General features: G+C 42.1%; 2 protein-coding genes across 4 annotated transcripts in view; one reads left to right on the top strand and one right to left on the bottom strand.

The window, feature by feature from the left end:
- LOC118430750 (condensin complex subunit 1-like) overlaps nucleotides 1–8622 on the top strand; it is a 31926-nt gene extending 23304 nt beyond the window's left edge. For 2 of the 3 annotated variants that reach the window (XM_035841766.1, XM_035841767.1), the window contains 10 exons: nucleotides 468–643; nucleotides 1268–1371; nucleotides 1968–2145; nucleotides 3045–3139; nucleotides 3462–3542; nucleotides 4192–4375; nucleotides 5295–5418; nucleotides 6366–6512; nucleotides 7030–7143; nucleotides 7896–8622. In XM_035841766.1, coding sequence (XP_035697659.1) covers nucleotides 468–643; nucleotides 1268–1371; nucleotides 1968–2145; nucleotides 3045–3139; nucleotides 3462–3542; nucleotides 4192–4375; nucleotides 5295–5418; nucleotides 6366–6512; nucleotides 7030–7143; nucleotides 7896–8032 — 1340 coding nt within the window. In that variant the 3' untranslated portion in view covers nucleotides 8033–8622. Of the gene's footprint in view, nucleotides 1–467; nucleotides 644–1267; nucleotides 1372–1967; nucleotides 2146–3044; nucleotides 3140–3461; nucleotides 3543–4067; nucleotides 4129–4191; nucleotides 4376–5294; nucleotides 5419–6365; nucleotides 6513–7029; nucleotides 7144–7895 lie in introns of those variants that run through there. The other variant, XM_035841768.1, reaches the window with a different exon arrangement.
- Nucleotides 8623–8956: 334 nt separating this feature from the next.
- Nucleotides 8957–20080, bottom strand: part of LOC118430751 (high affinity cationic amino acid transporter 1-like) — a 32705-nt gene continuing 21581 nt past the window's right edge. Inside the window, exons 4-13 of the mRNA XM_035841769.1 lie at nucleotides 15897–16089; nucleotides 15376–15473; nucleotides 14663–14823; nucleotides 13927–14188; nucleotides 12994–13243; nucleotides 12443–12684; nucleotides 11449–11653; nucleotides 10418–10626; nucleotides 9705–9879; nucleotides 8957–9673 (exon numbers count right to left, since the gene is read on the bottom strand). Of these exons, the coding sequence (XP_035697662.1) occupies nucleotides 9734–9879; nucleotides 10418–10626; nucleotides 11449–11653; nucleotides 12443–12684; nucleotides 12994–13243; nucleotides 13927–14188; nucleotides 14663–14823; nucleotides 15376–15473; nucleotides 15897–16089 (1766 nt within the window). The 3' untranslated portion in view covers nucleotides 8957–9673; nucleotides 9705–9733. The remainder of the gene's footprint in view (nucleotides 9674–9704; nucleotides 9880–10417; nucleotides 10627–11448; nucleotides 11654–12442; nucleotides 12685–12993; nucleotides 13244–13926; nucleotides 14189–14662; nucleotides 14824–15375; nucleotides 15474–15896; nucleotides 16090–20080) is intronic.

Below are 20080 nucleotides of genomic sequence, written 5' to 3'. Positions count from 1 at the left end.
AACGACTTTCCTCACTCCACTCATGTCGAAATAACTACCTAGTAACTTTGGTTAGGGCCGTCCCTCTGATAGGACGTTTGATAGAGGTTCCCTGTTTCGGTAAAGCCACACTTTGAGCCCTTTGAAAAACCTACCACACTTCTTGAACATGTACAATGGCTGCACCTGGCAATTTCTGTCATATAGAAGTCACCTGACTTACCGGTAGCGCTGAATGGCTCCAGACCGTTGCGATTTAGTCCCGCCTGTTGTAATGTAAGCTCAGTGCAATTCAAGGGCAGCAAAGAGAGAGCAGTCAGCTCCCCAGCAACAAGAATAACATTGACACATGATTTGTCTACCCTAGGTTCCAGCCTGCTGGCCCTACTGGCCCCAGTGATCGTGGCAGTCTGCAGCAACTCCAGCATGTTCCCCCACCCCCATAGCAATAACAACAATAACAATAACGTGTGATTTGTTTACTACAGGTTCCAGCCTGCTGGCCCTACTTGCCCCAGTGATCGTAGCTGTCTGCAGCAACTCCACCATGTTCCCCCACCCCCAGCTGCGAGCCACCGCCAGCTTGGCCCTGGCTAAGTACATGCTGGTCAGCTCCGAGTTCTGTGAGGCACATCTACAACTACTCTTTACCATTCTGGAGAGGGTGAGGATAATTCTTATTGGAAACATTTTTTGACTTGTGTGTGTTTCTTGCAATTCCCAATGATAACTAGACCGTAAGAGTAACTATTCATTATCAGTGCTGCCATTACTTCTTTGTGGGACTAGAAGGAATGGAAGATGATATAATTAAGGGGGTGAAGTCTGCCATTTTGAGTACTGTGAGGCACATCTACAACTGCTCTTCACCATTGTCGAGAGGGTTAGGATTTGTTTTGGTTTGTGTTTTTTTACAATTCCCATTGATAAACACAAGAGTTGCCAGTTACCTGTACCCCCAGTGCTGGTATTACAGCAGAAGCCATTTACATGTAATTGCACACCCCATTTGCCAGTGTATTTTGTGCAATTATCCGTGTGGTGCAATAATGCAAAGTTATCCAGCTGGACTGCACCGGTTTGGGCTTTGGGGATTCCATGCAATTGACAGAAATGTGTGGTAATCCATTGTGCAATTAACTGGCTTCTAGTTGTACAAGTATTTCTTTGAGGGACTAGAAGGGATGAAAAGTAGTGTAATTAAGAGGGGTGAAGTCTGCCATCTCTGATTGCTTTGTTAAAGATCTGTATATTGATGACCTCCTGTCTACCGTGTCTTTACCACCAGGCTCCGCAGCCAATCATCCGAGCCAACACCATCATTGCTCTGGGTGACCTGAGCTTCCGCTTCCCCAACCTGATTGAACCCTGGACACCAAACCTGTATGCCAGGTAGGGAACCTGTACTGTATGGCTTGGTCAGCCCTGGTACTAAAAAAAGATGATGTCAACAACAGATATGTGCATAATGTAATGTTATGTGTTTCAGTCCAGTTGAAGCAAAGCGGAATTAAAGTAACCAAGAAAGATCTAGTGACCAAAATAAAATGTTGAAGAAGACTGTCTTTATGATTATATATTGTACATCTGCAGCAGTAACATGAAAGAGTGATGAAAATCCTGTTTTACAATTATGTGGTGCAATGTTTTTTTTTAAATCTTTCTCTCAATAAAGTTTTGTTGTTTACCAAGAAATACTGTCTGAAAACATGTCATGAAGATAAGTAGACTTTTAGCAATGAGGTGACCCTCTCGTACATGAATATACGTCTAACACAACATTACCTGTCTTGTACTGTGCCTGTTTTAGATATTGTTCCCATATGACATCAGGTAGCCTTACCCCTTTATTATGTGTGAATCTTATGTACATTGTATGTATATTGTGTGTTCCTTTGTGTCTAGTTGTTCTGTTAAGTGTTTATAGGACCACAGGAAGAATAGCTAAATGTGAATCTGAATAAAGTCAAAGTCTTGTACTCGCGTAGACTGCGTGATGACTCGTCCCACGTGCGTAAGAACACCCTGATGGTCCTGACCCACCTCATCCTGAACGACATGCTGAAGGTCAAAGGTTACATCAGCGACATGGCGGCCTGTATGGTGGACGACGTGTCCGGGATCGCTGACCTGGCCAAACTCTTCTTCCTGGAGCTGTCCAAGAAGGTTGGTTGGTCATAGACTTCTCTTGGTAATGATAATGAGATGTTTTATTGCAAATTCATGCCCATGGGGCTAATTGCAAGTGAACAAAATCAAATACATGGGAGTGATTGAAAACGGGTAAATAATCTAAATTCTAACATACAAAGATTAACTAATTGCAGGGCTTGAAATACCACCTGCATATGCAGGTTACCGGTAGTGAATGTAAAATTGGAGCTGTGAAGGTATTTCTGGTGTCTACCTGCACCTAACCTGCACTGGTCCATGTACTAGGTATTATACATGAATATCCTATGGTGTAGGTGCATGTGGATTGTTATTAGCTGCATTGACTGTTACCACCTATTAAGTATAAAATAATGGTTCCTGAACAATTTCAGTAAGATCCATACTTTCTAAATTCAAAGTGGTGCAGGTAAAATTTGTCTGGTGCAGGTAATTTTTAATGCCACCTAGGCCTGCGCTAGTGCAGGTATGCAGAAAAAAGTATTTCGAGCCTTCAATTGTGATAATGTGTGGTAGTCTTTCTATTCAGCAGGCCAGTGTACGTGCAGTTTACCTCCCAAATTTATAGACTTAGAAGATTTTTTAAATGTTAGCAATTGATGTATGTATGTATGTATGGCGCAGACTGTTCTTAGATTTCTTAAAGTAAAGGTTTCGAATGTTTATTTTCTCCAAGCTACCACTTCAGAGTAGCTCCTAAAGCTATGATGAAAGGTGCATCAAAATCCTTCAAAGTTCAAATTCATTTGACTAAATTTGGTATAACATGTACATAAAATACTTTTCTTCTTTAATGTTTATTTTAGTGCCGGAAACACATGTTGTGGACAGTAAACAATTTCCATGACATCATGATATTGCTGTAAAAATAATGCCTTGACTAAATCCTGCAGGGTAATTCCATCTACAACATCATGCCTGACATGGTGAGTCGGCTGTCTGACCCTGACTGTGGGGTGACTGAAGAACACTTCAGGACCATCATGAAGTGAGTTTGTTTGTTTGTTTGTTTGTTTTCTAAAAATCTGTCTCAAAAGTCTCCATTGTGGGATGGTCTAAATCCTTCTGTCTGGAGTATGTGATTCACTACAAATCACCTGGATGGAGGCCTGGAAAACGTCCATCTTGTATCAGCCATACAGTGATTGACATCATTCACCCAGACAGGAGACCTGGCGCATCCCGTCTTGCATCAGCTAACAAAATGTGCGTAATCGGCAGTATAACAAGCATGTTTGATGATGATGTATGTTAGTTTTGTAATCGTATGCAGTAGTCTTGTATCTAAATTTTTATCTTTAATTTCCCAGGTACCTGTTCTCCTTCATCCAGAAGGACAAGCAGTCAGAGAGTCTGGTGGAGAAGTTGTGTCATCGCTTCAGGGCAACCAGGTGGGTACAGCAGCTGCTGAATAAATTATTCCTGTGGTAAACTATAGACAGGTGTACCTTCCAGACTGAGTTGCATGTGTACATTTATATAGCTTCAGACATGTAAATAGGCATTTTCAGTTGTTTCAATCTTTTAGTCCCTGTTTCCTGTTTTCTTACCAATAGAGATATTATAGTGATTGTTGTATTATTTGTTTCAGGTCATGAAAGTGAAGTAAAAACTATCCAAGGCGCTATTCTGACCTATTATATTACATGAGATATCTTATATACAATTCTACATGTTATCTTTAGACAGTCATATTCTCTTATGTTCCTGACAAAAAAATGATACTCATACACTTATACATTTAGCACAATCTAGCTCTTTTGATGGAGAGTGTCATGCCTTAGTTTCATTGATTTTTTCAGTACTAGTTTAATTTTTTTACCTACTTACCCAAGAAAATCTATAGCTTAACGCTATAAACTGACAGTGTCGGGAGGTATAGTAGGACAGATAACTGTACTATCCTGTGCCCGTAGGACCGAGCGTCAGGCCCGTGACCTGGCCTTCTGCCAGAAATGTTAAAAAAGACAAAAAATGTCATGAACTGACAGTGTTTGGAAATGTAGTAGGACAGATAATTGTACTATCCTGTGCCCGTAGGACCGAGCGCCAGGCCCGTGACCTGGCCTTCTGTCTGTCCATGCTGTCCCTGAGTGAGAAGGGTGTCAGGAAACTACAGGAGAACTTTTCCTGCTTCGGAGACAAGCTGGGCAGCGAGGACATCCACAACTCCTTCTGTACCATCCTCAAGAAGGCCAAGAGCTTCGCTAAACCTGAGGTCAAGGTAAGACTTGGGAAAGAGAAAGTAAAACTGGTGCTCAAATTTGCTGTCTTTTTACTTTAACTTCACTCAGATAAGGAGTTACTGAAAAAACTGTTTTTGACTTCTCTATCTCTATTTGTGTGTGTGTGTGTGTGTGTGTGTGTGTGTGTGTGTGTGCATGTATGTGTGTGTGAGTGTGTGTGTGTGCATGTATGTATGTGTGTGTGTGTGTGTGTGTGTGTGTGTGTATTATAACTTCTACTCTGTCATTACCTTATGTCCTGCAAGAGGGAGTCAAGCAATTTTTGTATGTCCCACTTGAGGTCAGGTATAGTCTGCTATCTCTTTGGGTCTTCTTATATACCTCATATTAGACACATGTCCCTTACTCGCCTTAGTAATAATAGTAGTAGTAGTCGTCCACTGTGTTCTGTTCCTTAGTGAAGAAAAAAAAATGCATGCACTCATACCAAGACAGGAACACACAATGTCATGCATTTCCTTAAACACTGATTTTGGTTGTTTTTTTGGGGTAACAATTTTGCATTGATGAGGGATGTTCCAGTAAATCCCACCATACTCTTTACTGAATATGCTGTCGAGTCCGTTTTTAAATGTCTCGTTTATTGTAAAACCAAATGAAACTTGTTCAGTTAAATTTTAAATCAAGTAATATTTTATGCTCTCAACGATTAGTGTAAATACGCTACTGTAAAAGAATGATTATGCTAAACAAAGTTTAATATAGACAATATCTTAAGAAGCATAGTTGATTTTAGATAACAGCAAGTAGATAAAAGATATAATGTTGTAATGTACTAGTAGTAACAGTCAACCTGATTGTATTTTCCAGTGCAGTTCAGTGCATGTGTTTACGTGCACTGCGAAACTGTAAAACTTTGTGTGTGAAATAATAAACCAAATCATCATAACTTCCCAGGCACTGGTGGATGAGCTGGAACAGCGTATTGAGCAGTGCCACAACAAAGGCATGAGCGACGATGAGACACTGCAGAAGGCCAACAAGGCTCGTACCACTGGTAAAAAGGGGGGACAGACTCCAGGTAAGGCAAACATCAATGTCCATGATTTTAATTGTGAAAATTAGGACTGTGTACCTAAATACACGTACCTGTATCGTACCTAAAAAAATGTTTAGGTACAGGTCCGGACCTAAACATCTGTGTACCTGTACCTGTACCTAAACAAACTAAATCACTACTAAACACTACTTTTTAAGACTGATGGACAAGTAAATCCCGAATCAACAATGACAATGGCGATAATCTTGCAGTTGAAACTTAAGAAAACTTGCAGAAGAAATTGTTTTGAGACAAACATGTAATTCCAAATATAAGATGACAATTTATCACTAGAAAAGACAGTTAGCTACATGTTTAATTTACATATAATTGGTTAAACTTTTTTAGGTACAGGTGCAGGGCCGGACCTGTACCTAAATCCGTGTACCTGTACCTGTACCTGAAATTTGTTTAGGTACACAACCCTAGTTAAAATGTAAAAATTAGAAATAAAGTGTGCTAACTTTTTGTAGTCTGTTTTGAGTTATTCATGCAAAGGCAATGGCTCTAAGTCTTTCAGAACACATTTTTTTGTGTGGACTTTGATCAGATTGTTACGAGAGAACTTGAATGTCTGCTGTGAGCTGTTGATTGGCCCTTTCGATTTACTGCATTCAAGTTCGCGGAGATTTAATTTCGGGTAGCGGGAAAATGGACTTTTCGCTGTGGTTTTAATTTCACGGTAGCACCATGCACTGTAGTCTCTTACTGTTATGGAAAAATGTTCGCGGTGGTTTTAAATTCGCGGTGAAGCGGGCGCATCGTAAACCACGGACATTTAACCACCGCGAAAGTTTCTGCATTTACTGTATTACACTGTTATGATGCCAAATTAGTTGTAGACCTAGTCATATGTGAAACTCTTCTAGTCTATTGCATGTTTCAAACGTAACTGGTCTCCTAATCATTAAAAAAAATTCTTACTCCAGGCAACGGACTACAGAAAGGCCGCACGCCTGGAAGAAGGAGGCGTGGCCGACAGGCGTCACGGAAACAAGACTCCAGCTCTGAGGACGACGGGCCAAACCATTCACCTACACAGGGGGAGGAGCATCCTGCCAAGAGAGGGGTGAAAGGTAACCAATTCCTGAAGTTTGCCTATAAAAGCTAAAGTTAAAGTTCCCCATTCATCAGAACAAGGGGGTCAACCTCTCTGATCAGAAGATGTATCGGGCCCGGTGCCCATCTCCACTTCAAAGCCCTGGGCCACACATACAATGTATGTGCAAGTAGGGGGCTAGTCCACTGGTAGTCTAGTGTGTTTAGCTTCCATACTCTTAGCAGAGAAAGAAGTATATACTGTTTTTAAGAGTCTTTGGTATGACCCGGCTACAGCATCCAGTCTTCCTTGGTGGTCTCCCATCCAAGTACTGACCCGACTGCATGTTGCTTAACTCCCGAGATCAATGGATGGAGTGTATCTCTGCGATGCAGCCATAGCGGACATTTCACCTATATGTGTAATGAATTGATCATTGACTGATTGAGGTTGAAGTTTTTCTTGCTTAGTTTTTGGAGCTGGACTTTTCTATTGATTGAGCAAATTGATTGTGATAACACTAACAATAACAGGCATATTTCTCTCATGTGTAGGCAAGAAGCAGAAGGCAGGGAAGAAGAACAGAAAGACAGTTTCTCTCTCCAGTGATGACGAGAGCGATATTGAGCTGTTTGATGTGAATGGAGATTCCACAGCAGCTGATCCAGGTTAGTTACCTGTACATTGTGTACTCATCACATTGGCCAATGATATTTAGTGTATGGAAACTAATTCAAAAGTCTGTGTAAAAAGTTTCTATCAGAAAAAGAAAACATTTTTGAGCTTTTTTAGTTCACTTTCGTAATGTGTATTGTCTGGAATCTATTGTTGATAATGATGATGTGCTTTGTTCTGAGACTGTCATTTTCCCAAACTGGTATGCTAAAACATCAAATTGAATGCAAAATGATTTCATCGCATGAGGATGGAAAACTCAGTCCTTTTGGCAACTACATTGTACATATGTTGCAATGGAATTCTTTCCAGATATAGATATCTTTGATGGCACTTTTGATTGTTCACACTGGCACTTTTGACCATGTCGACATCACATGACAAGGCTCCTTTGTGTTTGGCTGTTTATTTCTACTTAAACAAGCTCCAAGCCTAAATTCATTTAAATCAGCACTGAAACACCATTATCAGTAGTGACCTCTGACCTCCCAAACTGTTGACCTGGATCGGATATATGGCTTATGATTTTGATTTATCTGTCTTTCATGTTTCAGTTGTACTTATATGTTCTGATGTGTATGTCTACTTATTTTCTCTGTGATTTATTTTTATCTCCTTGTATGAATATGTGAAACTTTATGTATATGTGATACTGGGCCCTATTGAAAACCAGTTAACCGAAACTCAATAGGCCACCCAGGCGTTTGAACATAAACAAACAAACTCTAACATGTTTATTGCACAGACGGTGAGAGTGACCAGGAAAACACAGACCCGCAGCCCAACATCACACCCATCCGCCGAGCCAAGGGCAGGAAACACAGGAAAAAACACCTCACAGCTGCCGAGGACAGCTTTTCAGAAGCCACTCCTGTCAAATAACACTCTAGTTCCTATATAATAACCTTTCTCTCATCACTGATGTCTGTCCTACGTCTCAGGTGTGAAAGGCTTGTAGAAGATACATTCTATTACTAGAAGGTCTGCAGTTTTAGATAAGTGTTTTTACACCTTGATGTCTATAAGAAATGGTTCAGACTATAGGTTGAATTCTGGCTAATGAAAGAGGGTAATTTCAAATGTTGACTTATGGAAGTGCCAACTTTTCTATGCAGATTAATGGAATTCTATACTGTAGGGATGTCTAAATGTGTATATGTTGTTTTCGTGCTGTCACACGATATACTGTGATAATGGATCAGTGCAGAGTGAAAACTGCATCATGAATTAATAACAAGATAATTTAATTTCGGTCCTCTCTTTTTAGTCTTAAGAATATGGAAGAACTAGGATAGAAAAAATCTATCTTTTTTGTGTTCTTACAAGATACGTTCAATTTTGAACCACAAGATTGTCTCCAGTTTTAGATCCTGTTGTGTAGAAATTTTCCTCTTCTTATGTTGTCTTAATAGGTATTCACTTTCATAATGACTTAAGATAAATAAAATTTTCTCTCATAGTGTGAGATTTTACAAGATAATTTTTGTCATTATTTCTTCTTTAAGAATAATGATGATTTGGTTACAATAAAGGTCTAGTCTTAGAAAGCCATTCAAGTATTCCATCTGTAGCTGTGGTAGGGTTGCATAGTCCATTGGTTAGTGGCCCTGTGTACCTGTAAAATCTGTACATATTGCCTGTCTTTCACTGAAAGAAGAGCTCGTTTGTGACCTAAACTGGATCGATATGACTTTCAATTTCATTCTGATTATATTGTTAGAAAAATGATATTCATTCTACAGTCATTCTTACTAATCTTAGATATTCTTAATAGGAAGAATAGAAGAGACAATAAGCTAGGTGAAATATATCTTTATTCATACATTTACAACATCTTTACATGAAGCATTCAAAACTTTTGGTACTTCTCATATTTGCTTTGAATGCCGGTCTTAGAAATTTTACCCAGCTTCCGATCTAACCATATATCTTGGGCAAACGTGTATCCTATGTTCCTTGGGTACACAAATGTATGCCATAGAAGCATTGAAGCTCACATTTTGTTTACATTTTGTTGCATTAGAGTTAGACAGGAAAAATGCACACCGGACACATATTACTGGCACATAATCATAGCGGCCCCCCAAAAAAACTGCATTGGTCCAGTACAAACATGGTCACTAAACAGTTGCACAAAATGCAGTAATATGAGAAATTTGATATGCCTTGTGTTAATTCTGTACATCCACCTAGTTCTAAGACTTGCTAACCAGCAGAAAAACAAAAGAACATCGAAGCTTGTCAAGGTTGACCACGGAGGTATCATGTTAATTCCCATTTGTCAGGCCCTTACACTTTTAAGGCTAAAATGTCTGATATGTAAGTCCTTTGTACACAACACAGGATTTTCTACAGGCCTCTGCCAATGTGACCACAAATAATCCTTTTCTTTTTTGGACAAGACAACAAACTACGAGTAATAGAGCTTGGAAGTTTAATACTTGGGTATTTAGAAAATCCCATATCAACCTTTCTTTCTTTCTGTAGTCTTTCTGGTTTCGTTGTCATTACATTTTGTACAACCAAGGAGCTGATAAAAGCTCCTTGGTACAACAGCCTTTGGTCCTTTGGCAATCTATGACGTCATGACTCTTTCTGGTCAGTGTCTTCCGGTATGGGCTCATGTTTGGGTGCGGAAATGACGTCAGGAAGAGGAGACACGCCCTTCTCCTCAGCCCGGCGGGCTTCCAAGCTGTGACGTGTCCCATAACCAAGGTACACAGCCAGACCTGTATGTGGAGGGAGGGAAATAAAGTCCTAGTTTTAGTCATTTCAGACAAACTTAGCATCTCTCATATGTCTTGGTAAATTATTCACAAATTATTCAAATAAGGTTTTGAGTAACATCACGTGTCAGATCACTTCCTGTCAACTCTACGATGAACGTGACTAGCATATGGAATACATTGTTATGCAAATCGAGACAAGACTTTTGAGGGCCTTTACCTTTGACATATTCCTTTCGCCTGCACATGCGTAGCAAACTCGGTGAAAGAGCTTATAAGCCTGTTCACACTAGTTACCGCGCGGGTGAAAGGAACTCTGGGTAATATGTCAAATTTGAAGGCCCTCAGACGTCAACAATCTCGTATCTACTATTGTTTCGATTCGTGTAACAATGTCCGGAGCGTAATGACGCCTGAAAATGGCGGAATGTTGATTTTCTGGGACCTTCAACTTTGACATATTACCCAGAGTTCCTTTCACCCGCGCATGCGTGTTAACTAGTGTGAGAAGGCTTATTGGAAGCATCGCTGCCATACATACCTATGGCCAGCCATATGGCGAATCGGATCCAGGTGGCGGGCTTGAGTTTGAGCATCAGGTAGATGTTGACGAACATGGAGACGGGGCAGACCACCACGCAGCCCCGCACCTTGAAGGGCAGCCGCATGCGGCTCTGCGGCTGGCGCCAGATGAACCCGCACAGGCTCAAGATGGCGGAGACCAGCACACAGATGATCAGTAGTGCCCACCTAAGGTTGGTAAGAGAATGAAAGTTTATTGCAAATTCTTACCCGAGGGCTAGTTAAAGGTAACACGAAAGGGGACGACAACTGGTATAAAACAATGTAGCAGGTGTCTGCTCTAGCCTAAAAGCCAACTTTAACTTTATAACTTTTAAAGCGAAGTCTAGGTACATGTGTCAAGATTCTAGATTTGATCTATGATACAGACTTGCGACGCATTTTTCCGTAACATCAAGTGATATACCATCAAACAAGGGCTTTTGAAAAAAGCTGGCATATGTATAATGAAAGATAGAGTTGAGTTGAGACAAATTTCAAGCTTGGTTTGAGCGGGAGCTGGACCAAAGTAAAGTAAGTAATATGTATATAATTTATATACAAACGAAATGCACATATGTCGAGTAGGGATGTGTGGCCCATTCATAAACTAGTAAATAGGCAAACTAGCTACAGGGCGGCAAGTTGACATCGGTATCTAAAGTATTGCAGTACACAGTCGCAATGCAAAAACAATTCGGGGAAGTGCTAGTTTGAACTATCCCTATATAGTCCATGGGTCAGGACATTTTTTGTACTTCCGAGAGGGACCAGAGCTACCATGCATTTTCTAATCTGCAATAAGCAAAGTTTATTTCTATGTATGATAGCAAGCCTTTATGTGCAGCTTTCTTGTTATATTCACATCACCTGACCAATTGACGTCGTAAAATAAAGATCGCTTGGGAGTGGCGGTGTGTGATATACGTATCTATAAAGCATTGTAGTTCAAAGTCGCAATGCAAAAACTGCCTGGGAAGTGCTAGTTTGAACTACCCCCCATGTACCTACCAAGCTCTGTTGTACACATAGTCCTGTGCAAAGATGAGCGTTGCGCTGGTGAGAACCATGAGGATGACGATGATGTGGACGGACCAGGACACCAGCTGGCCCGTGTGCGGGGTCGGCTCCGGCCGGGGGTCCGGCACGGACTCCGTCACGTCTAGGGGCTGGTAGCTGCCAGAGGGCGCCTCTGAGTCCGTTAGAGCTGTCGTACCTACATGAGTATTTCAAAGAAGGTTAGACGTCTAGCCGTCTAGGTAATAAGATACGCCAAATGTAGTTACTCGACTGAATATGATTTTGGAAATGATCAGACGTTTCAGGCAGCCATCCGGTGTCTTTCGTCAGTGACACTGACACAAAATCATATCCAGTTTCTTGCATGAGTAACTACTTTTTGGCGTGTCAATGAGTATTGATACTTATAATTTGCTACTGACTTCGTCTACTGAAAATTGTCATAAATCATCAGTTTACCAACTTTGCTATTGTTACATACATGAATTTCTTTTAGATCTATCTATCCGTTTGGTGACATAGGCTTGGGGTAATTTCAACTTGATAAGGATCAGAGCACTGATCTAAAGCCTGTTGGTAAGCGCTTTATTTTGTGTACGGATACATGTATAAATTTTAGAATTGTAACATGATGCTGACTGCCAACAGATGAACATACATTCGAGTACCTATCCATCCATTTCATTTTCTTTAAAATATGCTAAAACTGTGTTAGCGCGCGTAACTTTGAACTTTTAAAGTCATGGCCTTGGAAATGTCCCAAGTTGAGGACAAACCTTGTTGTCACGTCGATGAAAGTTAGACATCCAGGTACAACAAAAAGCAGTTACTCAAGCAACTAGATATGATTTTGGAAACGGTCAGATGTTTCAGATGGCATCCACCATCTTTTGTCAGTGGTATTGAAGATTACTGATGTCATCTGAAACGTCTCACCGTTTCCAAAATTATCTCCAGTTGCCTGAGTAACTGCTCTTTGGCAAACCTTGTTGTTGTTGTTGCTCCTTGGGAGTCTCCTGTCCCCCGTCTGTCTCCATCAGCACGAAGCCGGTAGAGTCCTTGGGTTTGAAGAACTTGGACAGTCCAGGCTTGGGTTTCCCGTTCGTGCCGTTACTCGCGGTGCCAGTGGAGAGTAACCCTGTCTTCTCGGAGGATGTCGGGAAATAGGCGGACTCGTCCTTGGTGAGACCGATTCTGCCCGGCTGATAGCGCATGATCAGGACAGACCTGGAAGGGGTGAAGGAGGGAAGGAATAATTGAAAGAATCTGTGACTGCTCACTGTCTCTTAGACCTTCATCAACGTTGGTTAGAACTGGTTAACATTAGTTCCTTGACGAAGTTTAATTAGACATTCTGGTTATAACTCACGCAAGATAACAGCTACTTCAGCAAGTGGATAAATGTCAGTAACCGAAGAAAAGTAGCGGATGCTATCTGAAACGTCTAACCGTTAACAAATCTATCCAGACCCATTTATCATATATAGAAAAATATTAACAGTCTTAAGAAATGTAGTTTTAAAGATAGTTACTTACGCTGCCACCAGTGTGTAGGCCATGAGCGTGCCGATGGACATGATTTCCACCAACTGCTGCAGATCTAGCACCAAGGACAGGACCGCCGCCAGGGAGCCGGACACCAGCGTGGCCACCACCGGCACGGAGGTAGTGGGGTTCACCCGGGCGAACACCTCACACAGCAGCCCGTCCTTGGCCATGGTGTAGACGATACGGGGCAGGGGGAACAGGGAACCCAGGGTGGAGGCCGTTAGGCCACAAATGGCCCCTGCAAAAGCACAAGTTAGAGTTAGTGGCCACCAACGGCACGGAGGTACGAGGGTGGACCTGGGCGAACACCTCACACAGCAGCCCGTCCTTAGCCATGGTGTAGACGATACGGGGCAGGGGGAACAGGGAACCAAAGGTGGAAGCCGTCAGGCTACAAATGGTGCCTGCAAAGTCATTATATAGTTAGAGAACTGTCGAAGCGGCTTTAGATAAGTGTATCCACAAGAATAAAGCATCACGACGTTTCTTCATACATTGGTATCATTTACAATCCCGTAATTGACTTACTGTGGACCTGGTAGGCAACTGTGGTGTTGTGTATACAGATTTGTATCTGATGCTAGTGTATACCTTATGATTCTTTGGGGTGGGTTGAAACCTAATTGCTTACACGTGAATCGTACTAATTACAATTGAGACATTATTCTTTGTAATACGTCTTCAAATGATTTGATTCTGTATCTGTGTCTACATATAGCCGATATAACCGCCCTTCAGCGTAACACACCAGCTTAATTTGTTCGTGATTTGTTCCGTATACGGTGTTATGAAACATGTTTTGTAATACTTCCCAATCTGACAGTTGAGGTTGGTAACTTGGTAGCCTCATTCAACAAGTTGAAGTTGGTAGCCTCAATATACACAAAAAGAAGAGTCTTAAAAGCCTTAACCACAACCTACCAACGGAAATGATGTACCCGACGGAGTAGAGCCCGTGCTGGTCGAACGCCCGGGACAGCGGGGCGGTGCTGGCGATCTGGCTGTACGGCTCCATCAGCGTCAGGATGGCGGACACGCTAAAGTACGCCAGGAAACACGTCACCAACGTCAGCAGGATGGCCGTGGGGATGCTCTTACTGGGGTTCCGCGCCTCCTCGCTAGAGGTCGCTATGATGTCGAAGCCCACAAAGGCGTAGAAGCAGGTGGCCGCGCCAGAAAGAACCTAACAGAAGAGCAACGAAAAAAAAACGTTAAAGAACCATCCTTACCGTTTGTGAGAAATGTCATTTTTTTATTTGCTAGAATTTTCTCGTAAAGAGTCCAATTGCAAAAGCATAGAAGCAGACAGCCGCGCCAGACAGAACCTAAGAGAAGATCAACGTACAGACCTTACTTTTACGAAATGTATTTGCTATAGAGCTTACTTCTAATGAGTCCAATTACAAAAACATATAGATTATTTATTGACAGCGACGCCGTAAGACGTATATAAGGTACAACGTTCTTGGATACACATTAGATTTAAAGCTCTGATTAATGTTCAAGTAGATGTTGGGATAAAAGCTTAAGACTGTATCGTTTTGGGTTTCCGATGCATGACCTGTTTGACAGCTCCCCGGCAGTTGAAAACGTTGCGGTCTTCCACCCTAACATCTGCTTGGAGATTTGGTAATGTCGTATATATAGATTTATTTACCCCGGAGAATCCGTACGGTAGGAAGTTCTCCTCGCCTGCCCAGTTCTGTACGTTGACGTAGAAACAGCCCACAACCACGATACACAGGATCACCAACATGTTCACCACCGTGAAGATGATGTTAGTGATGGACGTCTGCTTCACTCCGCTGGCAATCACACCTGAAATATTTCATGTACCTGTCATACATAGCTGACCATGGCCTCTCAACCTTCTCTCGACCATGGCCTCCCAACCACGGCTTGTTGACCATGGCCTTCCTACCTTCTTTCGAACATGGCCTCCCGACCACGCTTTCTCCACCATGGCGTACCTACCATGGCTTACCGACCACAACCTCCCGGCCATACCTTGCCGACCTTCCTTCGACCATGGTTGAGAGTTAGGTTAGCCCTGCGCCATGTTATCTGGAGTCGGGGTTTGTCGGCGAACTTGCCTACTAACTAGTCCTCAAAAGACGTCTGAATGAATTTGCAAAGTCTTAATATAATGTAGGAAAAGACAAACATTCAAAAAAAAAGTCTGCTTCACACATACATCTACAAAGCAACTGATACAAAGAGGATTATTGTCTTTGCTCTTGCCTAAATCTGTAGTTTTGTACCCCATTGGACTCTGCTTTGATGGAAGAAAGAACGTCTTGTATGCATTCTGAATAAGATCTAGTGTTGTTCTGGAAAGACAGCGTCTTCTGATTAGACTGGTTAGCTTACCCGTCATGAGCAGTAGCAGGATGAAGGCTATGATGTCCGGGTAGGTTCCCAGGCCAGGCGCCTTGTGTAGGGTCCCGATCTCATGCTCTACGGTCAGTCTGGGAGGGAATAAAACACATCGCCTTGTCATCTATCATAGGTCCGTTAGATTTTTTATCTCTCCCAATTTCAGTCATTACGTTGATGACAGATGTCTGGTGCAGCATCGTCCGTGGCACCTCGTACCACGAAGATGAACTGAACTGATTTAAGTCACGGTCAAGTCCTAGCCGGACGGAAATTATGAAAAGCCAGTCTTTAATTCACGGTAACATATTGTTTAGAAAGTAAATGCAAGTGAATATAATTGACATATCATATTGTCTGCCGCCATGGCATTTTTGATAACAACATGCTAGTTGGGCAGCCCTGGCTGTGTGTGCTGAACAGACCAAAGTCCCAAACCAATAAGTAAATACATAAATGCAAATGAATGCATGACTCTTAAGAACATAGATGAAGGATTCTTAATCGTTCTTCACCTGATGGAGTCGTTGAAGAAAGAGTCGAAGTACTGTGACCAGGCCTTAGCGACGGAGGCTGCACCAATCATGTCCTCCAGAACCATGTTCCATCCAATCACGAAGGCCCAGAACTCGCCCACAGCCAGGTAGCCGTACACGTACGCAGACCCGGCCTTGGGTACCCGGGCCGCGAACTCCGCATAGCACAGGCCTGTGACAACATAGCAAATGGCTGTTGGTGTTGCTCTGGGATTTTAGTATCATTTTACCCCGTGAAAAGCTGTATCTCAGGCAAAATCATTACCAAGACGATACAAGGCAACTAGAGATTGCAGACTCTATCCCTTCTGAGTTACGTGGCAGAGCATACAGAAATGTAGCACAGAAACACAAAATTACATCCAATCAGACAGACATGCAGACAGACAAGCAAAAAAAATATGTTAATTTGTAGGGTGATAAAAATAGAAAATGAAACAAAGAAAATTAGTCTAACATGGCAATGAGCGGCCACTGGCAGAGCATATAGAAACGTAGCACAGAAACACACAATCACATCCAATCAGAAATACAGACATACAGACAGACAAGCGAAAACAAAAACAAATCATAGCAGTAGTTGACTCCCTTAGGGTTAAAGTAACGAGTCAATAATGTATAGCTGTTCATGCTAAGTTTCTTTTGAACTAAAATATTCGAAGGCAATGAATTTGCTACCAAGATCGATGTTTCTTTCATCGCCCGAAGGATTCCAGCTTTCATATTCTCATTCAGTGGACATGTCAGTACAATAAGTCCTGAAATACTCATCACCTTCTCTTTATATAGCGTAGTATGTCCCTACATTTCAAGGGCCATTTGTTTTAGCATCTTTTCAAACCTCCAGCTGCGGCACCAACGATGGTTTCATTTGATGAAAACTAGTTGTGACTAGTCTGCAAACGCGTGCGGCATTCTTCCATACAGCCCCTGCAGACTGTACGTGGCATGATTGAGTTATCAACTCTGAACGATGGTGAAGATTACAGAGGTCGCGCGTGGCCCGGTACATGACCCCTGACTATCATCGTGTTAATAGACTGATGCCTCGACTAAATGCTATCCTAACGAGCTAAAATCGCTACCAGATGATATTGTTACCATATATCAAGCATATTTGATTCACAACGTATCTCGATTGCATGAACTATGAACATTTACTGGACTGAATGATTATTCCGACAATATATCGTTTAACAATATTTAGATTTACGTGATTTTTTAAAACTTTCATCAATGGAAAAAAATTTAAACTACATGCGTCTGTATGATGACCAGATTGCAATGATTTCATAAACATGGTCACGTACGTGTTATAAACCTGGCGAAGTTTACCAAGTAAGTAGTGACTAGAGAATAAGCTCGCGTGAACACCACTGTTTATGGTATTGCACCGTGGCATTTCCTTGTAATATCCTCATATGTCTCGTACCCAGATATTTATGAGTGGCGTTCGGGATCACGGATTTTAATCTCGTTTCTGTCGGACGGTCTACATCTTTAGTGGGGCTGTGCGATATTAAATGGCCCGGAGTGGATATCCCTGTGTGATGGCATTAGTGCCTAGATAGAAAACTGCTGTATCAAAACGGTGACCCATCTCGAGGAACGTGACAAGGCTTTCTGTCAGAGGAGAGGTATTTGTTTTCGGAGAAGACGAAATAGCAGCCGCCTACGAGGCAATTTCGCAGCAGGTGATATTTATCGCCTCTGCAGAATGACTCCAAATTGCGGTCAAATGTTGCCTGAGTTTTTACGGCCGTGCAAATTGGCGCGAACACGTCACGCCGCCATGAGCACGGCAGTTATTGCAGCGCTGTTTAACGAGACAGCGCTGGCTTCTGGCAGATGTTTCTGTAGAGGTAGTGGGGAAAGGTGGGAGTAACTCAATCGTAAACTAAAGATTCGGAATATGTACCTAGTCTCCAAGCAGACGTGTCAGCTGGATGAAAAAAAATAGAAGAATCTGGCCAAAAAGGGACAAATAAGTTACTGTGGGTTTTCAGTTAGTCGCGTGCAGTCTATCCAGATAGCTCTACCAGGGGTGCCTAAGCATTTGCACGATCCTTATGCAAAAACGGCGGCCGGGAGGAGGCATGATTTTGAGCGTTTCTACCCGTGATATTTATATTTCAAGGCATGGAATGGACATTTACCGTCGCAAAGATGTATTTGATAGCCTGTGTGCTACTGTTTTGCTTCATTTCGGCGTGTCACATCGTATTTTCCGTCGCCGCCGATCGAAGCCGCCATCTTAAAAATCCCGCTCCGTCTGTCACGTGACCCCGGCAGTGTTTGCGCAATTTCGCATAAGGATCGTGCAAATCTCATAAGGTTCGTGTGAATCACATAGTGATTCGTGCGAATTTCATAATATTCGTGCGTTTTGCATAGTGATTCGTGCGAATTTCATAATATTCGTGCGTTTTCGCATAGTGATTCGTGTGTATCACATAATATTCGCACGAATTTCATAGGGTTCGTGCAAATGCTTAGGCACCCCTGTCTACTGGCAATACTACTGCCTTTGTACAGAAAATGAGCGGATCAGTTTCATGACATCTTTGAAGTCGGCGACAACTCCGACGGCCGGTCAGTTCACTCCTAGGCCAATTAACTCCTACTAGACTTTCATTCCTAACATGGCTAAACTTCCCTATTACTATTCGGCCAAGAGCTATGGTAGGGGCTAAGGCTGCTGGCAGATGGTCCTGTGCTAGCCCCCACCAGGCCTTCCTACGGGGGCACGGGGATCGTAGGAGTCAGCAAAATAATCGGGAAATTGGCCAGGGGAGTCAGTCCACGCTTAGGTTCATGTTTACCCTCCGGTTGCGCGGCCGACTACTAGTAACTCCTATGGTAGCAAATTTTCCCTGGTAAATTATTCTCCCTTTGAAAGCCAGCGTAGTCAGTCTGGTAGAAACTAGTTCTGTGCAGTCAAGGGAAAGTGAGGGAGTAACTCAACCGGAAAGACTCGGAACGTACCGGTCACCGCAGAGTCATAGAATATTATTGCCGTTTGCTGTACCGTGCCATATTGGATTTTCAGCCGTATGGAGTCGAGGAGATGTAATAGCTGAAATAAAAAGAGCTAGCCAAGAGATTACAACTTTTAGCTTTATGTATTCTGTGGTAAATCTGTTGCTGATGGTGTGTTCATATTGGTAGGTTGATGTACGATTTTGATGTAGTAGAAATTAGAATACTCAAGGCAGGAAGGTGACAGAACAACCCACCGACAATGATCTAAAACAACATTTTGTGTACCAAGACAGTTGAACTTTGCAGCAGACGTACATTTTTGCCAGAAGTTAATGCTCGTACGTACGATACGAAGTTAGTTGTTGTACGATGTTTGTCGTAGGTCGTTGTACGATTTTGATGTGGCAGACTTTTCAAGTAAGCTGTGACAGAACCAACCGTGGACAGGGATCTAGGACAGTCTTGTCAGTAACAGATGAATGTTGTCGGACAGACACAAGCATGGCTATGAAAATGCTATCCTCAAATTGCTACTGTTCAACGATCGTGGGTCTCACTAATTACCGAAAACGATCGAAAACGACTTTCACTAATTACCGAAAATAACTGGGAACAACTTTCACTAATCACCCCAAACAACCGGAAACAACTTTCACTAATTACCCCCAAACAACTTGACGTACGTGACCAGGCTGCTATGTGACGTAGATTACACCAGATTTCAAAATAACAAGATCGTATTTCAGCAAGTTGTGACTTCAATATGCAAATTTCAAAGCAAGCTTACCAGTCAGAGCCAGATTATCAACTTTTTTTCCATTTCTGGTGATTAATATATTCCTCTTGGGTCATTCAAATAATTACCAACTCATAAAGATATTGATTTGTAGATCGGTAAAAGGAGAACAGCGAAACAAAGAAAATAAATCTAACTCGGAAAATTAGAGCACACATAACGATGCCAATTAATGCTGATAGCATATTTCATATAATAGCAACGTGTAGGATGGGGATCAATAAGGTCAGAACCGTTCTAAGAATTAAGGTGCAGAATCAAAATTTCTGAGCATAATCAACAGTCGCAGTCTTTTATCCATATGTAGCGCAACTTGGATTTCAAGTCATTGTAGTCATTACTTTCCATTTAATGTCCTTTTGAAGATCAGTAGGTCAGTGGCAAG

This window comes from Branchiostoma floridae, chromosome 14 (assembly GCF_000003815.2).
Source record: "Branchiostoma floridae strain S238N-H82 chromosome 14, Bfl_VNyyK, whole genome shotgun sequence".
Classification (NCBI taxonomy): domain Eukaryota; kingdom Metazoa; phylum Chordata; class Leptocardii; order Amphioxiformes; family Branchiostomatidae; genus Branchiostoma; species Branchiostoma floridae.
This window is presented reverse-complemented; position numbering and strand designations above follow the sequence as displayed.